General features: G+C 38.1%; 2 protein-coding genes across 2 annotated transcripts; one reads left to right on the top strand and one right to left on the bottom strand.

Moving 5' to 3' along the window:
* Positions 1–1,452: 1,452 nt before the first annotated feature.
* Positions 1,453–2,736, bottom strand: LOC135711147 (luciferin sulfotransferase-like). Its single transcript, XM_065233888.1, has 4 exons — positions 2,579–2,736; positions 2,332–2,511; positions 1,849–2,191; positions 1,453–1,782 (listed from the first exon to the last, which is right to left on the bottom strand). The coding sequence occupies exons 1-4, from the start codon at positions 2,734–2,736 to the stop codon at positions 1,453–1,455; spliced, it is 1,011 nt and encodes a 336-aa protein (XP_065089960.1).
* A 4,848-nt stretch (positions 2,737–7,584) lies between these two features.
* LOC135711171 (uncharacterized) lies at positions 7,585–20,663 on the top strand. Its single transcript, XM_065233944.1, has 4 exons — positions 7,585–7,775; positions 19,649–19,861; positions 19,934–20,164; positions 20,230–20,663. Exons 1-4 carry the CDS (start codon positions 7,610–7,612, stop codon positions 20,376–20,378), a joined length of 759 nt encoding a protein of 252 aa, XP_065090016.1. The 5' UTR covers positions 7,585–7,609; the 3' UTR covers positions 20,379–20,663.
* Positions 20,664–21,149: the final 486 nt, after the last annotated feature.

The raw sequence follows: 21,149 nt of genomic DNA, 5'->3' as shown, positions 1-21,149 counted from the left end.
CACAATATTGCCTGGCCCCATCAACCCTTCCTGTGATGCTCGTAAAAGAGCATCCAAAGACTTCCAATAAAGCGAGTATAGCGCCAACAGTATTCCTCTCGCTAAGCTGGTAATGAGATCGCCAGCATTTCTGCATTGAGGATGAATGCTACTCTCAAGCGTCATCTAGGTATTGGCTCTCTGTGTAATTACAGCTGATCAAGTTTTATGTTACTTCATGCGTGAAGTTATGAACCTTCCTCAAAATTGACCTTTGCTCGCTTTCTACTCTCTGTATACAATTCTCACACTGCCCTACTCTAACGGAACTATCAACTCTATACTTTCATCTCGTTATCTATCGTATAAAATGGCCACTTTTAGTCTGCTATTTGGAGTTAAGCATCTCCAACTATGTAAATCGTTATCCAAGGGAGTAAAAACTCTCGGTCCAAGGGAGCATTTTCTATGTTTTGTGATTTTAAACTAAGCACTACTTTCTTATTGTTTATTTCTCCAGAACCAATTAAGCTACAGATATTATTGGGCACTGTTTTCATAAGAAAGTAATGAAATTAGTAATTTTAAACAGGGTTACCAAATATTTTTAATTCTCGTTTGAAACCTTTTAACGTTTTTTTTTTCTCAAAATGAATGTGTTTTAATTTTTAATTTGATGGTACCATCGTGTTCCCCATCTATTTTTTACATAAAGAACAGTCAACGTCAAAAAGTTATACAAAATAAAAAATTATGAGATTTTGTTTTGACCTTCTTTTAAGTTTTAATAGCCTCAGATATTATTTTATTTATTTTTTCTTGCATTTTAACCGTTCTATTATTTAAATGTTTTTTGAAGAAGATAAACATGGAATATAACAAAAAACAGTGTTGCCAAAATAAAAATTTATTTAGCAACTGAAAACTTTAGACGTGTTTTTTTTTTAAGGATTCAACTAAATGTTTGGTTTGACAGCAAAATAGTGGTCCTCAGTCTTTTTTACACAAGATAGATTAACGTCGCATTGAACGGAATGACCCGTATATATTATGTAGATATCATAGTAGTGAATATGTATGTTGCCGAAATCTGAAGTTCGTTTATCTGAAAAACTTTTCCGAAGTCAACTTTATATCCCGCGAAGATGATGGGATATTGTGTCAACATGTTCACGATTCATATTAAATTTATATAATTTATTTAACCGAACAACCAAGCTTGATGTCTAATGGGTTTGCTACTTTTATTAGCCGCAACCATCCAATACAATTTATCAGATCTAAAACTATGCATCATTCAGTTGCTTTACACAAAAAGGATTACAGTCACCTTAAAATTACGGAACACCTATATAGACAGACCACCACCTTCATTTGATTAACACACAACACTGACCGGCTGTATTCAATTTTCAAACAAACCTAAAAATTGGGGTGAACTAAAACTAAGATACTGATGCAGTCGCCCTACTGCTAGTAGGTGCTGCAAGGAAAAAGCTTCCGATTCTCTGGATCCACCAACTTCCGTTTGGTCCACTCGTCTAGTTCTTGCACCAACTCCTGATCGAGCTCCTTCTTCCATCCCTCCGCTTCTCCTCGCCGCATAAACTTGTAATTTGGATCCGTCAGCTTAGCATCACGTTTCGACGCTTGCAGCACCCGCTCGGTGAATCCGCTATAATTGACCTCCTTGTTGTCTTTCATTGAGTCAAACGAAAGATGCTGTGCCAATTTGTCCAGCTGCTCGTCTGAGAACGATTGGTTGAAGAAAGCGCATACCCGTTTCAGGGTGCTCTTTAGATCCTACAAAATGGTCGAATTTAATCTGTTACATTAAATATTATAAACTATGATAATTTGACTGAGAACCTTCTTCATATCCTCAAAGCAAAGAAGCAGTAGGTTGTCCGGATAATCCAAATGATGAAACTCAATGACGTGTTCATGGTACGGGGAGTTTAGGACCTGATCCTTCATGAACGCATGCACAAATTGGTCCATCGTTCCCGAGTAGCCCTGCATTGAAACCGTATGATGAAAGTACGATACAGCGACGGATTTCGGATTTCTCCTTACGTAGACCATTTTTGGCCTTACGGTCCAAATTTGATCTGGCAGCAGGGCAACCGGAAGATGGCTTTTGATGAACCTCGGAGAGGGTGCCGACAGGATTTTATGAAAGGGATCCGCCACGTCCGTTCTGCTTCCGTATCTAACAATGTGTGGTGAAGAAGAGTGCATGTGCAATTAGCGTGAGGTAGAACTTATTAACTTTAAAGCGAGTTTGAACGAGGATTTATATCTTCGATGAGATCAGCGTTTACTCTTAACTGATTGTTTATTTAAACTTACTCCAAGTAAGCCCACCGATCGCCCAGATTGACCGATTTGCCTTTCTCGTAATCGAGATCATTGCATACAAGCCAAATCATCTCCTGGCACCAAGTGGTACCACTCTTCGGATACGACATCAGCCAAATGTCATCCGGTTTGACTTCCAGCTCTTTAATTTGTTCACCCATTCTTTGATACCTGCAATGTAACGTTTAATGTCAGTACAACTCAAACCCGATGCAAGGATTACCCATCTCCAATAAACCTCCAATTCAAGTAGGATGGTTCGGGTTCCCAGTAGGAAAGCGTGATGGGAACCTTACTGCAATCCTTTGGTTTGACCAGTATACAATTCTGCTGGTGAAATCCCAAATACGTGGCCTGGTAAATGGGATTCTCTGCTTCGGTGTACTCGAATGACATTGCAATAAAGCTTGTTTTCACTTGAGGTGCACTCGCGTGGTTGTAAGTAGTGAATGATGGCTCACTCTGTGAACGAAATACGACTAACTATGTTGTCAAGAACTACTATGCTCGCTTTATATGCATAATACTTTATGGTATGTTTATTTGTTTAAAAAATATTTATCGCGGTATGTAAATGGATTGTTTCTCAATCGTATCTATGAAAATGTTATCTCGAACGAGCATCTCTGCTGTACAGACTACCGTAAAGATTATTTCCCTTTACCCTGCAACTTCATACGAAGTTGTGCTAGAGGAGCCTGGCTAGACACAACATATATTATTTGATATGGTTTCAGGCAAAACATTTACACTGGTGTAAAGGCTCGGTTTTATCGCTCTTACACGGTAAAAATAATAGTGTAATTAATTTCCATGAGCATTCATTTTATCAAAAGGGCTTGGGTACCGTAAGCCAAGATAATTTTGTTATTCTATAGCGTGTAGGGGAAAGAGATCTAAAGTTGGCGTAGATGCGATGCAATTCCATATGGAGTAAGCAGTACTGATAAAAATCATTTCTTCTGCACCCAAATAAGCTGAAAATCATAGCAACCTTTAAAATTAACCCAACTTTGTGCATGAATTTAAATTTGGACATAACCACATTCTCTTGATCAAGGCAACCCCTGAGTTTCGTAGTCAACATTAGTTTTGGTTCATTCGTTCATTATCGCCTGTGTTGTAATTTTCTTGTTCATCTTGGTCGGGATGATTTGAATATGAAACACAAATAGTAGTACTTTTCAACACTGTTATTTTAGTTATGGAAAAGTAGGTTATTATGTTATTCAAAACAGTTTCGAAAAATTATACTCTTATACATAACATTGTGGAGCGTGTTTTGTTGCTTTTCACAGTCAGATCAATTGAAAATCATAGCTACATCCACAATCAATAATATTCAAAATAAGAATTTTGTAGAAATGGATTTTTTATGCTTCCGAATTTGACAGGGTTGGGTTGAAAACTCAAACGTTGAAAATAAACGCGTATTCACGAACTCATTTATTATGCCAAATTTGGTGAAAACAAAGCACACTGGAATCTTAAATGCATAATGAAGAAGTTAACTTGGCATTTTTACATAAATTTATTGTGAAAAAAAAACTCCCCTAACCATGATAATTTGATTTTTCTAAATCCTGAATGAAGAGAACTTTTCAGAACATGAGATATCAAATAAAAAAGTCTCAGAATTGTGAATTTTGGATTACCTTGATATTTCTTCTGTGATCTCAAAATTGTTTAAATCATCTTGATACTCTTGGAGTTCTTCATATGACATTCTTAAGAACTACCATGGAATCATCTCAAAATTTCCTCAGACTTCGTCTTAGAACTCTCTCTCTCTCTCTCTGACATTTCCTTACAATTCGCTCCATAATACTCAAGAAATTATCTCCAGAAGGCAGTCTATAGTTCTTTTAAAAATCTTATTTTCTGTTCGCTGTATAACCTATGAATTTCCAAAGAATTCTCCTGAAATAAACTCTCCTAAGTATTCACAAAGTATCTTCAATGATATTTTTCACTAACCACACGAATTCCCTCTGAATTCCACTCCGAATTCTCTAAGACTTGTTGCGTAAGTTCCTTGTTCCTCAGAGATCACTAGGATGTATTCTTTGATTTCTCTTAAAATTATTACAGCAAGCAGCTCTCCTAAGTATTCCTTTGAAAGTTGCCCTAAGACATTGTTGCAAATTTCCTTGAAACTTTTCTTAGATTCCCTATGAAATACTTCTTAGAATTCCTTTGGAATCATCCTCAAAATATTCACTGAATTCTTTTCACAACTCCATTTGGATCGTCTTGGAATTTTAATCACAAGTTCTTTGAAGTTCTCCGTACAAATCCCTTAGTCAGAACTCTCTTGGAATTCCCTTTGGAATTACCTTGGAATCCATCTCAGAATTCTGTTGGAAATTAGCTTTGAAGCGTATTCAGGATTCTCTTGGGATTATACTCAGAACTGCCTTGGAATTCTCTGGAGTTCAACAGAACTAACTCCTCAAATTTTACTTCAAGTTTTCCGATCAATTTTAACCTTGGAATTCTCTTCTGAAATCCCATGAAGTTATACCTAAAGTTCCTCGGAAATTGGCATCAAATTAATGAATTAAATTTCTTAAGCTAAAGGCAAGGTTCTTATTTCTATATATGCGTTCATAGAAAACATTCAATGTCCGACAATGAGAATTCCAGTTTTTTTTCCAGGAAAATAAAATTCCCTGAGGATTACTAGTTTTCCAGGTATTTCAAGGTTTTTTAGGGTAGTGAACACCCTGGAAAAGTATTGTTCATTTATATAATTCCAGATAATACATGATAGATAAGAATAGAAACTGCATTTGGGGATTCTGAACGTTTGGCTCCCGATTGACAGTTCACATTAGCTCCCAGTTGACAAGAATGTTCAGTGAGTCTTCAGTACCCAGATCAAAACTAAATGATTTTTCTTGCATTTGGGTTCTTAAATTTTGAAAATATATCGGTTATTATACCCATAAACTTTCATCTCGATGTTTCAATCAAGATTTAGAGCAAAATAATAACTTCACTATTTGATGATGATGATATGGAACTACCACTCACTGCAGCTAAACAACTGTCGGTAGACTGTGAACTATCCTCGCTGTTTGACTTGATCAAGTTTAATAACCTCTAACTGCCTCAACCTGCCATTGGACCAAAAACGGTGTGGATGAATCCGTGGGCAACATCGCCCACGGGATAAATGAGAATCTCCTTCCAACAACTGGATCATCAACCGGTCAACAAATAAGCCAACATCCAATTCAAAAGTCTAAACTCCATTCCTATTTTTTGCAATTTAAAGAGTAATGATGGTATGTCGATTCGGTCAAATGTTTTACTGAAAAGAGTATAAAGAGCATCTACGAACTAGCCATTGTCCATTGCGTTAAGTATGAATCTGTCCACCTCAATTATTCACAAGCATTCCCAGAAATCTTATGCTATCGTAAATTGGCATCTTCCAAATAAGCTTCAATGTTCCATTTTCTTCATCAAATGTTAAATTCAGTCCTCTATATCCTTATTACGCACGCGAGGCTCAAACCTTTGTAGACTGCTTAAAATTACTTTCTTTATAACTACTATTAATAAATCAAATATTAAAAATCCATCATCACTATCGTGGCGAACAAAATAATGTTTGCAGTGCTACAGTAATTATTACAAAATAATCCGTTACAAACTTCGTCAAGATATATAATTCATGAATTCATAAACATAAATTCTTCAGATAACTGTCCAAAAGACACCTTTAACGTGTGCAATGCCATGTCTCTTAAATTCTGTAAATGTAGTTGCACGTTTAATGTGTCTAAAAAATACAATGAATTTTGCGAAGAACAGACCAACTTCATCCTCTAGTATTATATCTATGAAAGTCACTTCCTCTTTAAAGTCGATTACACAAATATCAAGGCGGCAAACCGTTAGCTACTTTAAAAATGAATACCATAGTCAAATATACAATTTTTTGATTCACCGACAACCATTTTGAAGCATCTAGCATCAAAGTTGATTAAGTGAATGTATTACATCTCAAAATCAAACGCATTATTTTACTATGCAAGCACTGTAATATCAATATTTGTGTTGCATTCGCCAAAAATTAATTGGCAACTTTCTTGAAGACAATTTCAATGTGAGAGTTGAACTTAAGTTTGTCATCAATAATCACGCCACGATATTTATCCCGAACACGATCAATAGCCTCATCATCATTTACAACGGAAACGTTCTCATTTACTCGATTCCGCGAAATTACAATGAATTTAGTTTTACTTATATTCAATCTCAATTGCTTGTAATTCAACCATCTGCTTAGAGAAAGCAAAGCTTCATTCAACCGTAAAACAGTATCATCTAAATCCTTAGCTGCAATGAATAGCACAGTATCATCTGCAAAAAGGTTGATGTTGCAAAATCGCAAGTAATTAATATACATAATAAATAAAAGGGGCCCTAATACGCTTCCCTGGGGTTATTCCCCAAAGGACTGGAAACAGAATCATTAAAAACAGTCCGTTGTGTCCTGTCACACAAATTGCTTTCAAACCATTTACTCCAAAGCGCTTGATTGTTCGTAACAATAAGGGCCTAGAAATTGTTTCAAAAGCGCGTTTTAGATCCAAAAAACTGCAACAATCGTATCATTACGCTACCAGTTATCTTTCCACTCTACTAATAACAAATTCAACGCTGTTTCATTAGAGTTATTGGAGTCACTTAAACACTTTTGGGTAGTTCGTGATTTTTCCGGGATGAGATTTGAACTCGTGACTTTGGCGCGAGAAGTATGGATATTAACCACTACGCCGGGGCTGTCCCCTGAGACATGGATCTGTCTCCACATCAAAGCATTTCGGCTGATTTCGTTTTGATATCCAACCGCAACCACTTGGAAATTACGGAACCACTCAAATATTATCCAGACAATGTGTTAGGCAATATAATATATAATCATCTTTCCAGAAAACGATGGCAGCAGAACGATCAAAATAACCAAAAAAAAAGGTCCCTCTGCAGAGCAGCAGCAAGAAAATCCAATTTTACCATATCCTAAGCTTACATTCCAGGACGCCTCGAGCAACAGCTGAAGCGTGAAAAGATAAAAACATCCTACCTCAGCTAATCCACCCGTTTGTTGTTTGACTTTTTTTCATCTCATTTTCCGTATTCCGATGGTACAACGAACCGACGAATTCACGTTTGACGCTGCCCTTCGTAAAAAAAACCACCCACCCACATCGGTCCCGGTCCAAAGGTCCTGAACCCGCTGGATGCCGTCTGCAACATGCCTCGACCGGACGCAATCTGTGTGAGCAATCTGCGAAGTGCCAAAAAGCTCGACAAAGCCGTCCTCACCGACCGACCGGATGTGAAGATCTTCCTACCGTTCCGGTTCTACTTCTACCGGGTCGAAGAACTGTTCACGCCCAACACCTACAACAAATTCCTAGGTGAGTAATAGTTACACCTTGTGCTGCATGCATGACGACATTCTGAGTTTGTAGCGGAAATCCTTGTGATTCAATTTCAAAGAAAAACTGACTTTGTGAGTTTCAAATGCTTTTCAACTTACAACTATACTGCCGCTGGAAGCATAATTGTCCCATGTGTATATGAAACTCCATAGAACATGGGACAATTATGCGTCCACCGGCAGTATAGGTAATTGCAAAAAAGTACTTGGCATTTCAGGTATAAACCATTCACCATGCGTCTCCAGTCAATGGAGTTGTCCGACCAAAACTTCTATCCCAACTAACCCTATATGAAAGTGATATTCGTTTTCTTGGGTTTCCCAAGCTTGCTCGCTGCTAGTGGAATTGGCCACTGTAATCATCAGCGCAAAACCACTGTTAGGCTGGGTTTAGACTAGGCAAGTCAAATGATCAACTTAGTTGAATTCAATTGGCTTGAAAAGTTGAGCCTGGTTCAACTTTTTTTCAATTAAGCTGGGTTTAGATAGGGCAAGTCAATTGATCAAGTCAGTTGAATTCAACTGACTTGAACGCGAATTGAACGTGTAAACCATGTCATTCAACTGACTTGATCAACTCACTTGAATTGAAAAAAGTTGAACCAGGCTCAACTTTTCAAGTCAATTGAATTCAACTGAGTTGATCATTTGACTTGCCTAGTCTAAACCTAGCATTAAAGTGAGTTGATCAAGTCAGTTGAATTACACGTTCAATTCGCGTTCAAGTCAGTTGAATTCAACTGACTTGATCAATTGACTTGCCCTGTCTAAACCCAGCTTTAGTTTCAAATGTTTAGTCCTGCAGAGCCACAAACTGTTCATCTTCTATAAATCCTCATTTCGTCTCGAGTGGGTGGCTTACAATTCAGTGAATGAGAAGTAAAACCAAACAAACACTCTTTACTATCCAACACCAACGCAGTCACTATGGGCAAAAATGGGTCCAAAATTACCCAAAATTCAATATCTTAACAGCACGCTGAATTTCGACCATGAAAAACGACTTTTCCGAAGGGAAATCGTCCGGGGAATCGATTGCACGTGGTCCTATAGACCGGAGAGCCTTGTAGGTATGTGTTTTGGACCATTTTACCCTACTTTTTGGAGGAAATGTTTTTTCAGTGTACCCCGTATTCCCCTAATATCTCATGAACTGTTGTTTAAAGACATAGTATTCTAAAACCATGCATAAAGTGCTTATGTTTTACGAAAAATAGTGCTGTGAAAAAACATTTCCTCCAAAAAGTATGGGAAAATGGGGTAAAAGGGCCAAAAACACATACCTACAAGGCTCTCCGGTCTATGGGACTACGTGCAATCGATTCCCCGAACGATTTCCCTTCGGAAAAGTTGTTTTTCATGGCCGGAATTCAGCGTGCTGTTGAGATATTGAATTTTGGGTAATGTTGGACCCATTTTTGCCCATAGTGCAGTGGCTCCAAGTGGTTCCCTCGCCAATGACATTGGGTGACATACCGACTCCTATACTAAATATTAGACACTTGGGGGGAAGTTTCAATTAGAGCAGCAAAAAGGAAAGGATGTGCTTGGATTAAAGCTTTAAAACCGCATATGTACTTTACACCGAACACGAGTAGGATAAGGACGGGAATGATGTGCTTCTGCTGTTGCTGGTGCTGTTAAAGAAAATGACTCACTCTAAGGGGGGGTTAGTTATTGTTGCTGCCATGCCACTAGAGTTTTGCAATTAATTGAAGGAAGGATGCAGCGTATGTGTGGTGAATTTTGAGATAAGTTTTGCTAGGTACTCATTTAATGACTGTGGTCAATGCAGTCTAGACCAGTGATGTCACGGTAAATTTGGAACCGGTTACTCACGAAGAACAACAAAGCAAAAAATTAATTTTAATATCACATCAAAGTGGATGCACTTCAATCGTGTCGAAAATTTGGTGTAATACTTGCCAAAAAGGGCAAATTTATCATTAATACAGTGCATGTGCTGACATTACGTTGCTTTTACTGCATTTGTTTATTTGAGTGAACATAAAAATTACATAGGATTTTCGACATGATTGAAGTGCATCCTCTTGGATGTAATATTAAAATTTATTTTTTGCTGTGAACCCTTTGCTCCCTTGTAGGTAAGGTAGAAAAATTATTTTTAGGATACACGGCCAACGAAATCAACCCAAATTTGAGTTCAGGTTACTCATAAATCGCAAAAAGTGCAGGAGCTCAGCGATGTAACAGAAAATCCAGATCCGCAGATAAAACTTGATACGAATGGCAGCAGCAGCAGCAATGGGGAGGCTAACACCACAATATTAACAAGGACCAAGTCCAAAGGAGGCGTCTCTAGGCGTCCGAGATCTCCACCGCTACTATTCTAAAGAGTGGGGGAAGTTGTTAAATATTTCAGATTTATAAAGCTGCGACTTTACAGCCGTAGGGCAACTTGTAGAACTTAAGAGCAGGGGTTGAAACGGTTGACGTTTTTTACTACACTCGCTTCGTTGTCGTGCGCGACAGTCCGTTTGTATTCGTACACTCATGCTCTACCATCATCTCTCTCACACAACACAAACGGTAGAATAACATTCGAGCAAAAAGAAAATTTTCAAATAACTATCATATGACATGTGTGATTTTGTTCTAATTCCTCAATTTGGTGTAAATTAAACCATTTCTGATCAGAATTGTTATTACTACACAGATAAAAATTCTGAATTTTAATTGTGATGTAAACATTCATTCACGTAAACTTGTATTTCATTTCATACAACCGAGCAACTTGTAAACAATGTTGTTTACAAAGATGGGCTTTTGTATACAATATTTGACACATTGCATGAAATGTCTCAGAACTTTACATGTTTTTTAATGTAAACTTGTATGATATGTGACGCTCCATTTATGTGCATCATATTGAACAGAAATTTACACTACTTTTTCGAACTGTGTAGGACATCATTGCTTGCTATTTTCAGAATTAAAACAAACACAACATCAGCAGCTCTTATTGTGAGAAAAACTTAAATTCGTAGATTCGCGACGGTCTTCGGCGACAGTGTCGTATGACAGAGCCTGTCATATGACATTTTAATTTGGTACTGTACTAGGATAGCTTGTTTTGCAAGTGTCGGAGACAAAGGCAGTTGATTATCACAGAAAATGTGTCGACTACCGTGACCGCTTACAAGACTGCTTAAGAGAACATCATTTGATTTCAGAGAACTTCGATAAATTTCGGGAAACATTGTTAACGTCAAGGAACGTAGAACCTCAAGGAACCTCGTAGATCTTTATGGAACTTCGTAAAACATTAGTGTCGTGATTTCCGAGATTTCCGCCATTTGGAAATGGACCGTAATTCCTGCGCAGCATTTTGTTAGCACAAAATTTCACACTTCAAGATCGTTTTCAAAACTGCCTCGCTGAACCGTGGGCAAGCTGTCCAGGTCCGTCTCTCGATAACGCGGAAGCAAGGGAGAATGAGAGAGAAATAGAGCCGAGAATGTCTCTGAACGAGAGGCTTTGTTTTGATTTTCCCTAAGAGAAGAGGTGACAATACGGGGGCAAAAATGAACCACTTTTCTATCAAACGTGAACCAGCTCGTGATTGGCTGATTTGATGTGCGTAAGATAGAGATAGACATAGATAAAGATAGAGATAGAGATAGAAATTAAAGAGTAAGAAGCCAATTGTCACCACCCACTGTCACAGGGTTGTCCCTAAGAGGAAGATGTAACATTTGGCTTCTTACTCTTTAGTTTCTATCTTTATCTATATCTTTATATATGTCCATCTCTATCTTACGCACATCAAATCAGCCAATCACGAGCTGGTTCACGTTTGACAGAAAAGTGGTTCATTCAGATAATTCATAAAATTTCACAGAACTGCAGGTAATTTTGTTAAAATACAGGTAAATTATTAGAAGTTCGGTAAACAGTGTAGACGCTCAGCAAATTTCATTGATGTTAAGGGAATTCCTCAGAAGCTCAGGGAATATCATTTTACTATCAGTTTAGAGAACTTTGTAGCAGTTTATCAGCAAACTTACTTTAGAAAAGGTTACTGAACTATCTGGAAGTTTTGAGAACTTCGTTTAATTCCAGGGAACTGCTCAGATGTTCAGAACAAATCGAAGAAAATATTTAGAATGTACCTAGGAGTACGCAGAAGTTTATAGATGTTTTAGTAGAAATGTACAGTAACTTCCTAGGCGTTGAGGAAAGTTTATCTGAGCTATAAAAAATCTTGGAAGTTCAGGGAACTTCTTGGAATTTGACAACATTTTTCAGCAGTTATAGAAAAACTTTATAGAGGCGTTGAAGATTTCCTGTAAGCTCAATGGATTGGAAAGAAGTTAAGGGAGCTTCGTTTGAATTCCCGTAATTGCATTTTTGTTCAAGAAACTTTGTGGAAGCACAGGAATCTTCTAAGAAATTAAGGCATATACACCTGTATTCAATATAATAGCAGCGCATGCCGATTTCCATACAAAACGGTCAACTTTGACAAGTTGTAACTTTGTTCTCTTAAGATCAATTGAGCTGTAACATTCGCCACAGAACTACAAATATGTTCAATTTTACGATTACAAAATACCAAATTTTTAGATATTCATGCAAGACATCAGGTTGATCAAGGAGAATTCAAAAGACCTCCAGCTGATCGAAGATTCCAGTTCAGTTTTCTGCATTATTACTCAAGACTTCAGAATGATCAAGTATTATTCTGAAGATCTTAGACTCTTCAAAAAATCTAAATGATATTTCTCAGATATTCCCGGATCATGTGCATTACAGTAATGGCCCAATTTTGACAGCACCCTTTTTGAATTTTTTTTTTCTAGTATTCTTCGAAACCCATGTCATTTTTTAAGTGGTCTTATTGCACGAAAGTATACTTTTAACATCCACCTAGAAGATGGTTTGGAATTACGGTTAAGTGAAATTATTTAAAGGAAAAAGTGTGGAGGCGCTGTCAAAATCGGATTATTACTGAATTTGTTTCTGAATATTTTTTTCCAAGCCTTCAGGATATTCTCCCAAGATTGGACAGGAAGTATTTAAAGATCTCCAGTTGAATAAGGATTTCAATAATGTCCTCTAAATATTTCTTCCACGATCTTTTCAAGACTTCAAAACTACGTGTTCAAATATGCGAATGTTGTCCACAGATATTCTCCCTGAACAGCAGGTTGACCAGAAAGAATTGGAAAGATCTACACTACCTATATTCGCATATCAGTCCCATATGAACGCTATCCATTATCAATTGGAATCTACTTTCATATGATGTTAAAACTACGGACTTTGATCAAAATGTGAAAACAACAAGTCAGTTTGTCCCATCCAGCAAAATAATCGCATATCAGTCCCATCCTGAAATACAATCGGTCCAGTGGTGAAGTTACAGTTCTGCCTTTTGAGTTGCCATATTTTTCGCTGATATAACAAAACATGACAGCTTCATTACAACTGATTTTAACTTGAATAAAACTTTAACTGCCATTTTCTTAATGCCTACTTTTTCCATATGGGACTGATATACGACTATAGGCAATACAGCTGATGAAAGAATTCTGAATATGTTTTCAAAGCTTCAGGTTTTTCACTATTCTGAAGATATCCAGCTGTTCAAAAATATAAAAAAAAACGTCTCTTAGATATGTTCCCTGGTCAGCAAGCTCATCGTGGACTACTACTCCACTTGATTGAAGATATAAGTAAAGTCCGCTGGATATTTTTCCAAAACTTCAGGTTGATCGTGTATTATTCTGAGGATCTCCAAAGGTTCAAAAGTTCAAATGACGGTGCACAGATATTCCCTCAAGACACATAACATATGTGGAACTCGATCATCAAAAATCGACCCCATTTCAGCGATTTCAAGTGGTATAGAAACCCATCGATCTGTCAAATTGATTATACCAGCTGTAAAATGAAAAAAGGGATTAAGGGGGTAGTCAATTCTTATAATAATAACTTGGTACTGTTTCTCTGTAGTTATGGCAAAAACGTGGGGGAAACTCCACGCGAATACTTATTTAATTCTTCTCATTCTAAATTTGCGCGTATATTTTTTTCTATTTTATTTCTGTAAACATAGAGAGGAATGTATGTACCATTTCGTTAAACTTTTTCTAATTGTTTGGAACCAATTGCATCAACCTTTGAATTCATTTGGATTCGTATTTTGAAGTGCAGAGAGAAGCAGCATTATTTTGCAACACGTGGCCCGGTTTAAGCTGAAAATATGCAGTGTTTTGAGGTGACCATCGTCCCATTCGCAAGAATTTCTTAAGCAGGACGATAAATCAAATCGAGCGCTTCGATACCTGCAATACCCAAGGATTCAATCCTCCATATGTTTCTCCAACTGCGGCCAATTGCAAACTTTTGCTCAAACCCCAACACAAAGATCTACTCCAATTACTTTGTACTGAAAAAACTAGGAAAGATTGATCTAAAAGGGAAAGGAGGGGCAAAACAGGATCCTAACAAACTTTGTTCGACCACTATGGCTAAGGTCCCAGGCTAAGACTCCCAGCTAGCTGTTTCAAAGTTACCAGGAACGGCTATTTTTCTTATCAAGATTAAACACTGATCTAGGCACTAATCTGTTTTCGTAGGATTAGTTTACTAGTACAATAGTGGTCCAGATTTTTGCCCTAGAGCCTAAATCAAATTTGAAATATATTCAAATTAAACATATGTTCGAACCTTGTATCGCAAAAAAAATTAAATAATACAAAAATGTGTAATTTAAACCTGATGAATGTGGGAATTTAAGATATGGCCAATTCGAACACCACTAGGGGCTAAAACTGGCTCACTTACCCTAGTTTTATTTCTTTCTTTTTCAGAAAAATTTCGATTTTTTTTTTATGTGAACGTTAATATTCATCAACAGAATATTTCGTGCTGAAATCATAACATGTATATGTTGAATTACTAAAAGCCCAGTGAAAAAATTACTGGGTAATAACGCTTTTGATTCGCTTCTGACCAGGCCTATACCAACAGCAGCGTTTGACAGTAGGCAGCATGCCCCCGGGCTCAAATCGTTTATTTTGCTGTGCTGGGCCCGCTGTCACGGTATAACATGTTGCACGTGCCTGCCAATGGGCTGCTTCTAACCGACTTGAAAATACAAGTTAAAAGATGCTTTGATAAGCCCCCTGTAGAGCAAGTCGAAAAAAGAATGGCCGCATTACCTTGATAATATACAAATCGACAGTGAGCATGCATAAGGGCGTATAAGCGATGGTCGATTCTCTTCATCGATTTTCTCTTTGCATTGCTACAGCTAAGCGAAACAATTTTCTAGAATTTGTTCAATGCAGAGTTGTAACAGGTTGTATTGGCTATCAAAAGCAACAGCAAACGCACCGAGAAACGTTAATTTTAGCGAATTATTAACAAAAGAGAAAATCGATGAACAGAATCGATCACTGCGTTTACACCCTTATGCATGCTCACTGTCGAAATCGCCTTTTCGGCAACTCTGTAACTCTTTACTCCTATGATATTTCCCCTTCAGCAAACGTCAGTCTGTGCGTGAAACATGGTGGACATTTCCTTACCCTTTCACTCCTATGAAAATCCCATAAGATTCTGTCAAGCTTTGAGTGAATAGACGGCGCTTCACTGGTACTATGATGGAGTGAAGAGATAATACAAAGTTCGCTAGATTTCATGCACAGATTGACAGATGTTTATGGGATTTTACCATAGGAGTAAAGAGTTGCAATGCAGAATCGTCGAAAAACTGCTTACTGATAGCTAATTTGTTTATTATCCAGTTCCAACCTGGATTGGGTATCAAGTTAGGGTCTGCTTGTTTTCTAGCAAACGTCAGTTTGATCGTTTGTTGTTATGACCTGGCACGGGTCGACTTTCGCACTGAAAAAAAGTTCGGATTTGCACTGGGTTGGAACTGGTTCCAACCTGGGAATAAACAAATTCGCTATGAGCATGCAACCATATATCTGCTTCTCTTTCATAAGAGCCAATGTCGCAAACGTAAACAATTACTTTTTCCGCGAATTTCTCGAGAATGCAAAACTACTCAAGAAAACCACTACGATGATTATGTAGAGGGATACTGATAGAATTGGTGGCTTACATGGATTGACTTTGAACTACGAGAAATTTACGAAAAAAGCCATTGTTTACGTTTTCAACATTGACAGATCGATGGCCAACTATACCAGTTATACCACTAAGGCAATACAAAAAAGGGGTCAACTTTTAGTCAGTTATTTTGCATGAAGTTCCACATATGTTATGTGCTCAAGATGACAGGTTGATCAGGAAGTATTGAAAAGAGCTTCATCTTATTGAAGATTTCAGTAATGTCTTGTGCATTGGCAGGTCGATCAAGTATTATTCTGAAAATATAACTGATTTTAGATAAATTATTCGTAATCAGCATTATCAAGAAGGAGCAATATGAAGTCAAAATCTACAAATCGAACAAATCTTCACATGTCCGGTTAAAATTTAAAAAAAAAACTTCTGAAGTCTTCTTCAATTTCTACATGTCTTAAAACATCTTCACAAAACAAAAAAATATCACAGAACTTCAAATGTCTTCAAAATGAAGACATGGCTTCAAATATGGCATCCCTGGTTTCTATCTAAGATACGTAGATAGAAAGACACAGCATATATCGCAAAAAAATTGAACAAATTCACTTTTCGTATATTTTTTAGATATTTTGCTTGATGAATCACAGTTTAACATTCTATTGAGACCTTATTTCTGATGTAACATAAAGGAATAATCGTTTGGAATATCTCATCCCTATGCATTATCTACTTGCAGGGGTTATGATTTGTCTACCATGGGGTGCATTTTACCCCAATGTTGAGTGTGTTTTGGCCATTGTTGTCGTGCGTCTTGCCCCAATATAGTGTTGCATATTGCACCATGAATCAGGCGTTTTGCCCCGCTATCATTTTGGAACTAATTTATAAAATACCTTGAAAATCATGAAAAATAATCCTTTTGTAGTTCTAAATCACTCGATCTTCTTAGAAAACATGGTAATGAACCATACACCATTACTTTCTTCTTGATTTTAGCTTCCATACGCCAGCAAATCAGGGTTCTGCATTTTCGAAACAGAGAAAAAAAATGAACTCTCCGCAGAATCGCTTCATTTCGAGCAATATCATGTTCGGGTAAGTCATCGTGTTTCTTGTTATCGAGTCACGATGAAAATTCCTCTTTTCAAACATGACTGGACTATCGCTTGTTTCGTTCGTCAAGTGCTTCAGTTCATTTCATTTGAAGCAAAGACTTGTTTCAATTGACGCAATGAATGACTCGAAAACTGCTTCCTTCGTTTTTTTCCACTTTCACTTCAATTCGGGGCTCATTCGACTTGTTACGACCTGACGACGCAGGCATCAACATATAGTATCCAGATAGTATCCGAACAATATCGGAACAATGGAGTCCAAGATGGCGGCCATCGGGGTCAGGGAAAGTGTTATATACCCTACAATAGGGTATTTTCGGAACGGGGATGGCGCGTGGATGCTAAAAATCGATAGACGGCGGCATTTTGGAATTCAAGATAGTGGCAATTAGTTTTATAAAGTGTTAAATACCCTAAGATATGGGTATTTTCGGAACGGCAACAACGCGTAGATGCCAAAAATCGATATCCGACGCTATGTTGGAATCCAGTATGGCAGCCATAAGGATTCAGAAAGTGTCAAATATCCTACAATATGGGTATTTTCGGAACGGGGACGACGCATAGATGCCGAAAATCGATATTTGACGCCATTTTGGAATCCAAGATGGTGGCCATCAACTTTCATAAAACACGTCAAATACCCTAAGATATGGGTATTTAATAACGGAGACAACGCGTGGCTGCCAAAAATCGATATCTGATGCTATGTTGGACTCCAATACGGCGGCCACAAGGCGTCAGAAAAGTGTCAAATACCCTATAATATTGTTATTTTCGGAACAGGGACAACGCGTTGATGCCGAAAATCGATAACCGATGCCATTTTGGAATCCAATATGGCGGCCATCGGATTTCACAAAAAATGTCAAATACCCTAAGATCTGGGTATTTTCGGAACGGGGACGACGCGAAAACTGATATTCGATCGGTATTTGGCACTATTTCACAGTTTGTCTGAACCAAAGTCACCATCTTGGATTTAAAGATGGCGTGACATCAATTTTCGGCATCTATGTCTCATCCCCATTCTGAAAATAACCATATTTTAGGTTATTTGACACTTTTCCTCAATTCGGAAGCCGCCGTCTTGGATTACAAAATGGCGTCAGATATTGGTTTCCAATCTCCAGAAGTCACCCGGATTCCAAAAATACCCATATTGATGGGACGGCTTCAGCATTTCCCATTTTTTTCTGAAATAGGAAGCCACCATATTGGATTTCAAAATGGCGTCGGAAATCGATTTCCGGCCTCTAGACGCCATCCCGATTCCAATACCTATATTGATGGATATTTGACAATATTTCCCACTTGTTCTGAAATCGGAAGTCGCCATCTTGGATTTTGAAATGGCATCGTATACCAATTTTTGATCGGTAGACTTCATACCGACTACAAAAATACCAATATTGATGTGTATTTGACTGTATTTCCACTTATTCGTAAATCGGAAGCCACCATCTTCGATTCCAAAATGGCGTCGGATATCGATTTTCATCCTCTAGGCATCATCCCGATTCGAAAAATACCTTTATTGATAAGTATTTGACAGCATTTCCCACTTTTTCTTAAACTGGAAGCCACCATCTATGCACATGCGCTTAAATGAACCGAGTGAACAATCAACAAAAGTCATAAAAACTGCACGAATTTTAATCGAACAGCTTCGCTTCAATGGAAAAGTAAGTTCATTTGACAATGAAAGAAGAAATGAACACGAGTCAAGCCAAAACAAACAGCATGAAAACTGATCGAAAGTGGTTCTGTTGATGTTGACGGGGATTTGCTGGAAGAGAAGACATAACGACTTTCAATTGAAAGTGATGGTTGACAGCTTCATCGTCACTTGACGATTTTCGATTGAAAGTGACTTTGTGGGGCCCTGCCAGCAATTGACGATTTTGCTTAAACGGTGCGTTTTGCACCATCCTACCCTACAGACCGTTGATTACAATCGATTATCATTAGTGGGTTATTTCGGGTTTCAACTGTACCGAATGAAAGGGTATGTTTGAACCAACAAACCGGTTGTAGAAAAATCAATTTAGTTCATTCGAACATATTTTTTGTTGAAATAATGAAAACAACAATTTGATTCAATAACAAAATACATTTCAAGACCAACAATTGAAATGACCTTAACTCCATTTTGTAAACAAACCTTGTAAGGCCATTTTCTCGCGAACCGAAACCTTCATACGCAAACCTAAACCACAATCGGGTAGAGGAGAATTTCCCCTACCTGTTCATTATGTTGGTTTGCCTTTGCGGACTTCGGTTCGCGAGAAAATGACCTTACAAGGTTTGTTTACAAAATGGAGTTAAGGCCATTTCAATTGTTGGTCTTGATTTTTAAGTGCGTAGATGGATTTAGAAGTAAGAAATGGCAGAAAACTTCTCGTAGATTGATTCGCTAGTGTAAAATTTTTAGAGCATCTAGATTGCTGATGAAACATGATATATTCGTAATCTCAGAAGGGAATACTTTTGGACAGAACCCAATACAATAAACAATACAGAACAGTATTGCACAGAACCCAATACAATAAACATTTCCTACTAAAACTTAAAGTAACATGTTGTAGTTTCTCATGCACAATTCTGGGCCTCATAATTTTTTTATTATTAATAACCATATCTCAAATCATTCTACAAACCTTCACAGTTGCCCCCGGCGGTGATCATCTGATTTCGCTGATCGACGAAATTTCCTACGTGTCACCACCGTCGCCGATGCTGTCCCAAATCGAGGACATCCCACCAGAGCAGTTCTGCAACGGTGACAACCGCCCACCAGACTGCGGCCCGAACTGCATGTGCACCCACACCGTTGACATTCCACTGAACGCGATCGTCGAAGTCGTCATGGTAGATGAAGGTAAGATCGGGTGAATTACTACGTATTCGACAAGTTGCAACAAAGTACCAATTCGTCTCCATTTGATTCCAGTCCAACAAGACAATCTGAGCCATCCGTTCCACTTGCACGGTCACTTGTTCAACGTGATCGGTATGGGCCGCTCACCCGATACCACCGTCAAGAAGATCAACCTGCGCCATGCTCTCGATCTGGATCGCCGCGGTCTGCTGAACCGACAGTTCAACCTGCCCCCACTGAAGGATACAATCGCCGTCCCCAACAATGGCTACGTCGTGATGCGGTTTAGAGCCAACAATCCAGGTTTGAATAAATTTGGCGAAAACATGCGGGTAAGCGTACTAATTAACCATATTACTCTTCGGCAGGCTACTGGCTATTCCATTGCCACTTCCAGTTCCACATTGTGATCGGTATGAATCTGGTCGTTCACGTCGGTTCCAAGGCCGATCTTCCCCCAGTGCCACCAAACTTCCCACGGTGCGGAAACCACATACCTCCGATCAGGTTCAATTAGGGCAGTGTAGTTTAAGGCACACTAGGTAAGCAATTGTAGTGAAATGCACAGAAGACGTCGCTCATGGACTTGGAGAGGACTCGTACGGAAGCAGAAACAGAGACAGACTGCCTGACAGACGAACGTACAAGCTGGGAGCTATTACATAGTTTGAACAGAGAGAATTTAAAGAGGATGTGTAATGTTGTTCATACCTAAGCGCTTTATAGTCGTAAGTTAGAAAAATTGTTTCGTTGTAATCCTCTGAATTTTTGGGGTTTTCTGATTTTGTATCTATATAAATTGCGCTGACTTTTTTTTCCAAAACAGTAATATATTTACAAAAACGAATATATTTAGATGTAAGATAGGTAACTCAAATCCAGTTATTCCGGTGACTCTACGTGTATCAAATGAGGATATTTATTTGTTTTATGTGATGAAAGGAATAGACAATTTTAAAGTCGAAGTTGAGGTTATGTACCTATAAACTGCAAAACGTGGGAAAGATATGTTCGTATACAAAGTTTGACCAAAGTTCATCAAAATTGAAATATTGTCAACTATAAACTGTTTTTGGCCAAGTTTGCAACCCCTCCCCCATTTCCACTTGATAAACGTGACGCAAGATAGCGCCTATTTGTCATTCCTATCCGTCTCAATTGGTGCTAGCCCCAGCGGTCGCCCGCTGGCATTTAAGTTCTTCGGATTACGTTAGTTTCTCTAGAGATCGTCCCGATCCATCTTTATCGCTAGTCCAACTGGTCAACACGAACCACCTTCAGAATTTAT

This window comes from Ochlerotatus camptorhynchus, unplaced genomic scaffold (assembly GCF_037179485.1).
Source record: "Ochlerotatus camptorhynchus isolate MF236.1 unplaced genomic scaffold, CSIRO-AGI_Acam_v1.1 ptg000423l, whole genome shotgun sequence".
In the NCBI taxonomy this organism is placed as follows: domain Eukaryota; kingdom Metazoa; phylum Arthropoda; class Insecta; order Diptera; family Culicidae; genus Ochlerotatus; species Ochlerotatus camptorhynchus.
Note: the sequence above shows the minus strand (reverse complement) of the source record. Positions and strands in the feature narration are given on the sequence as shown.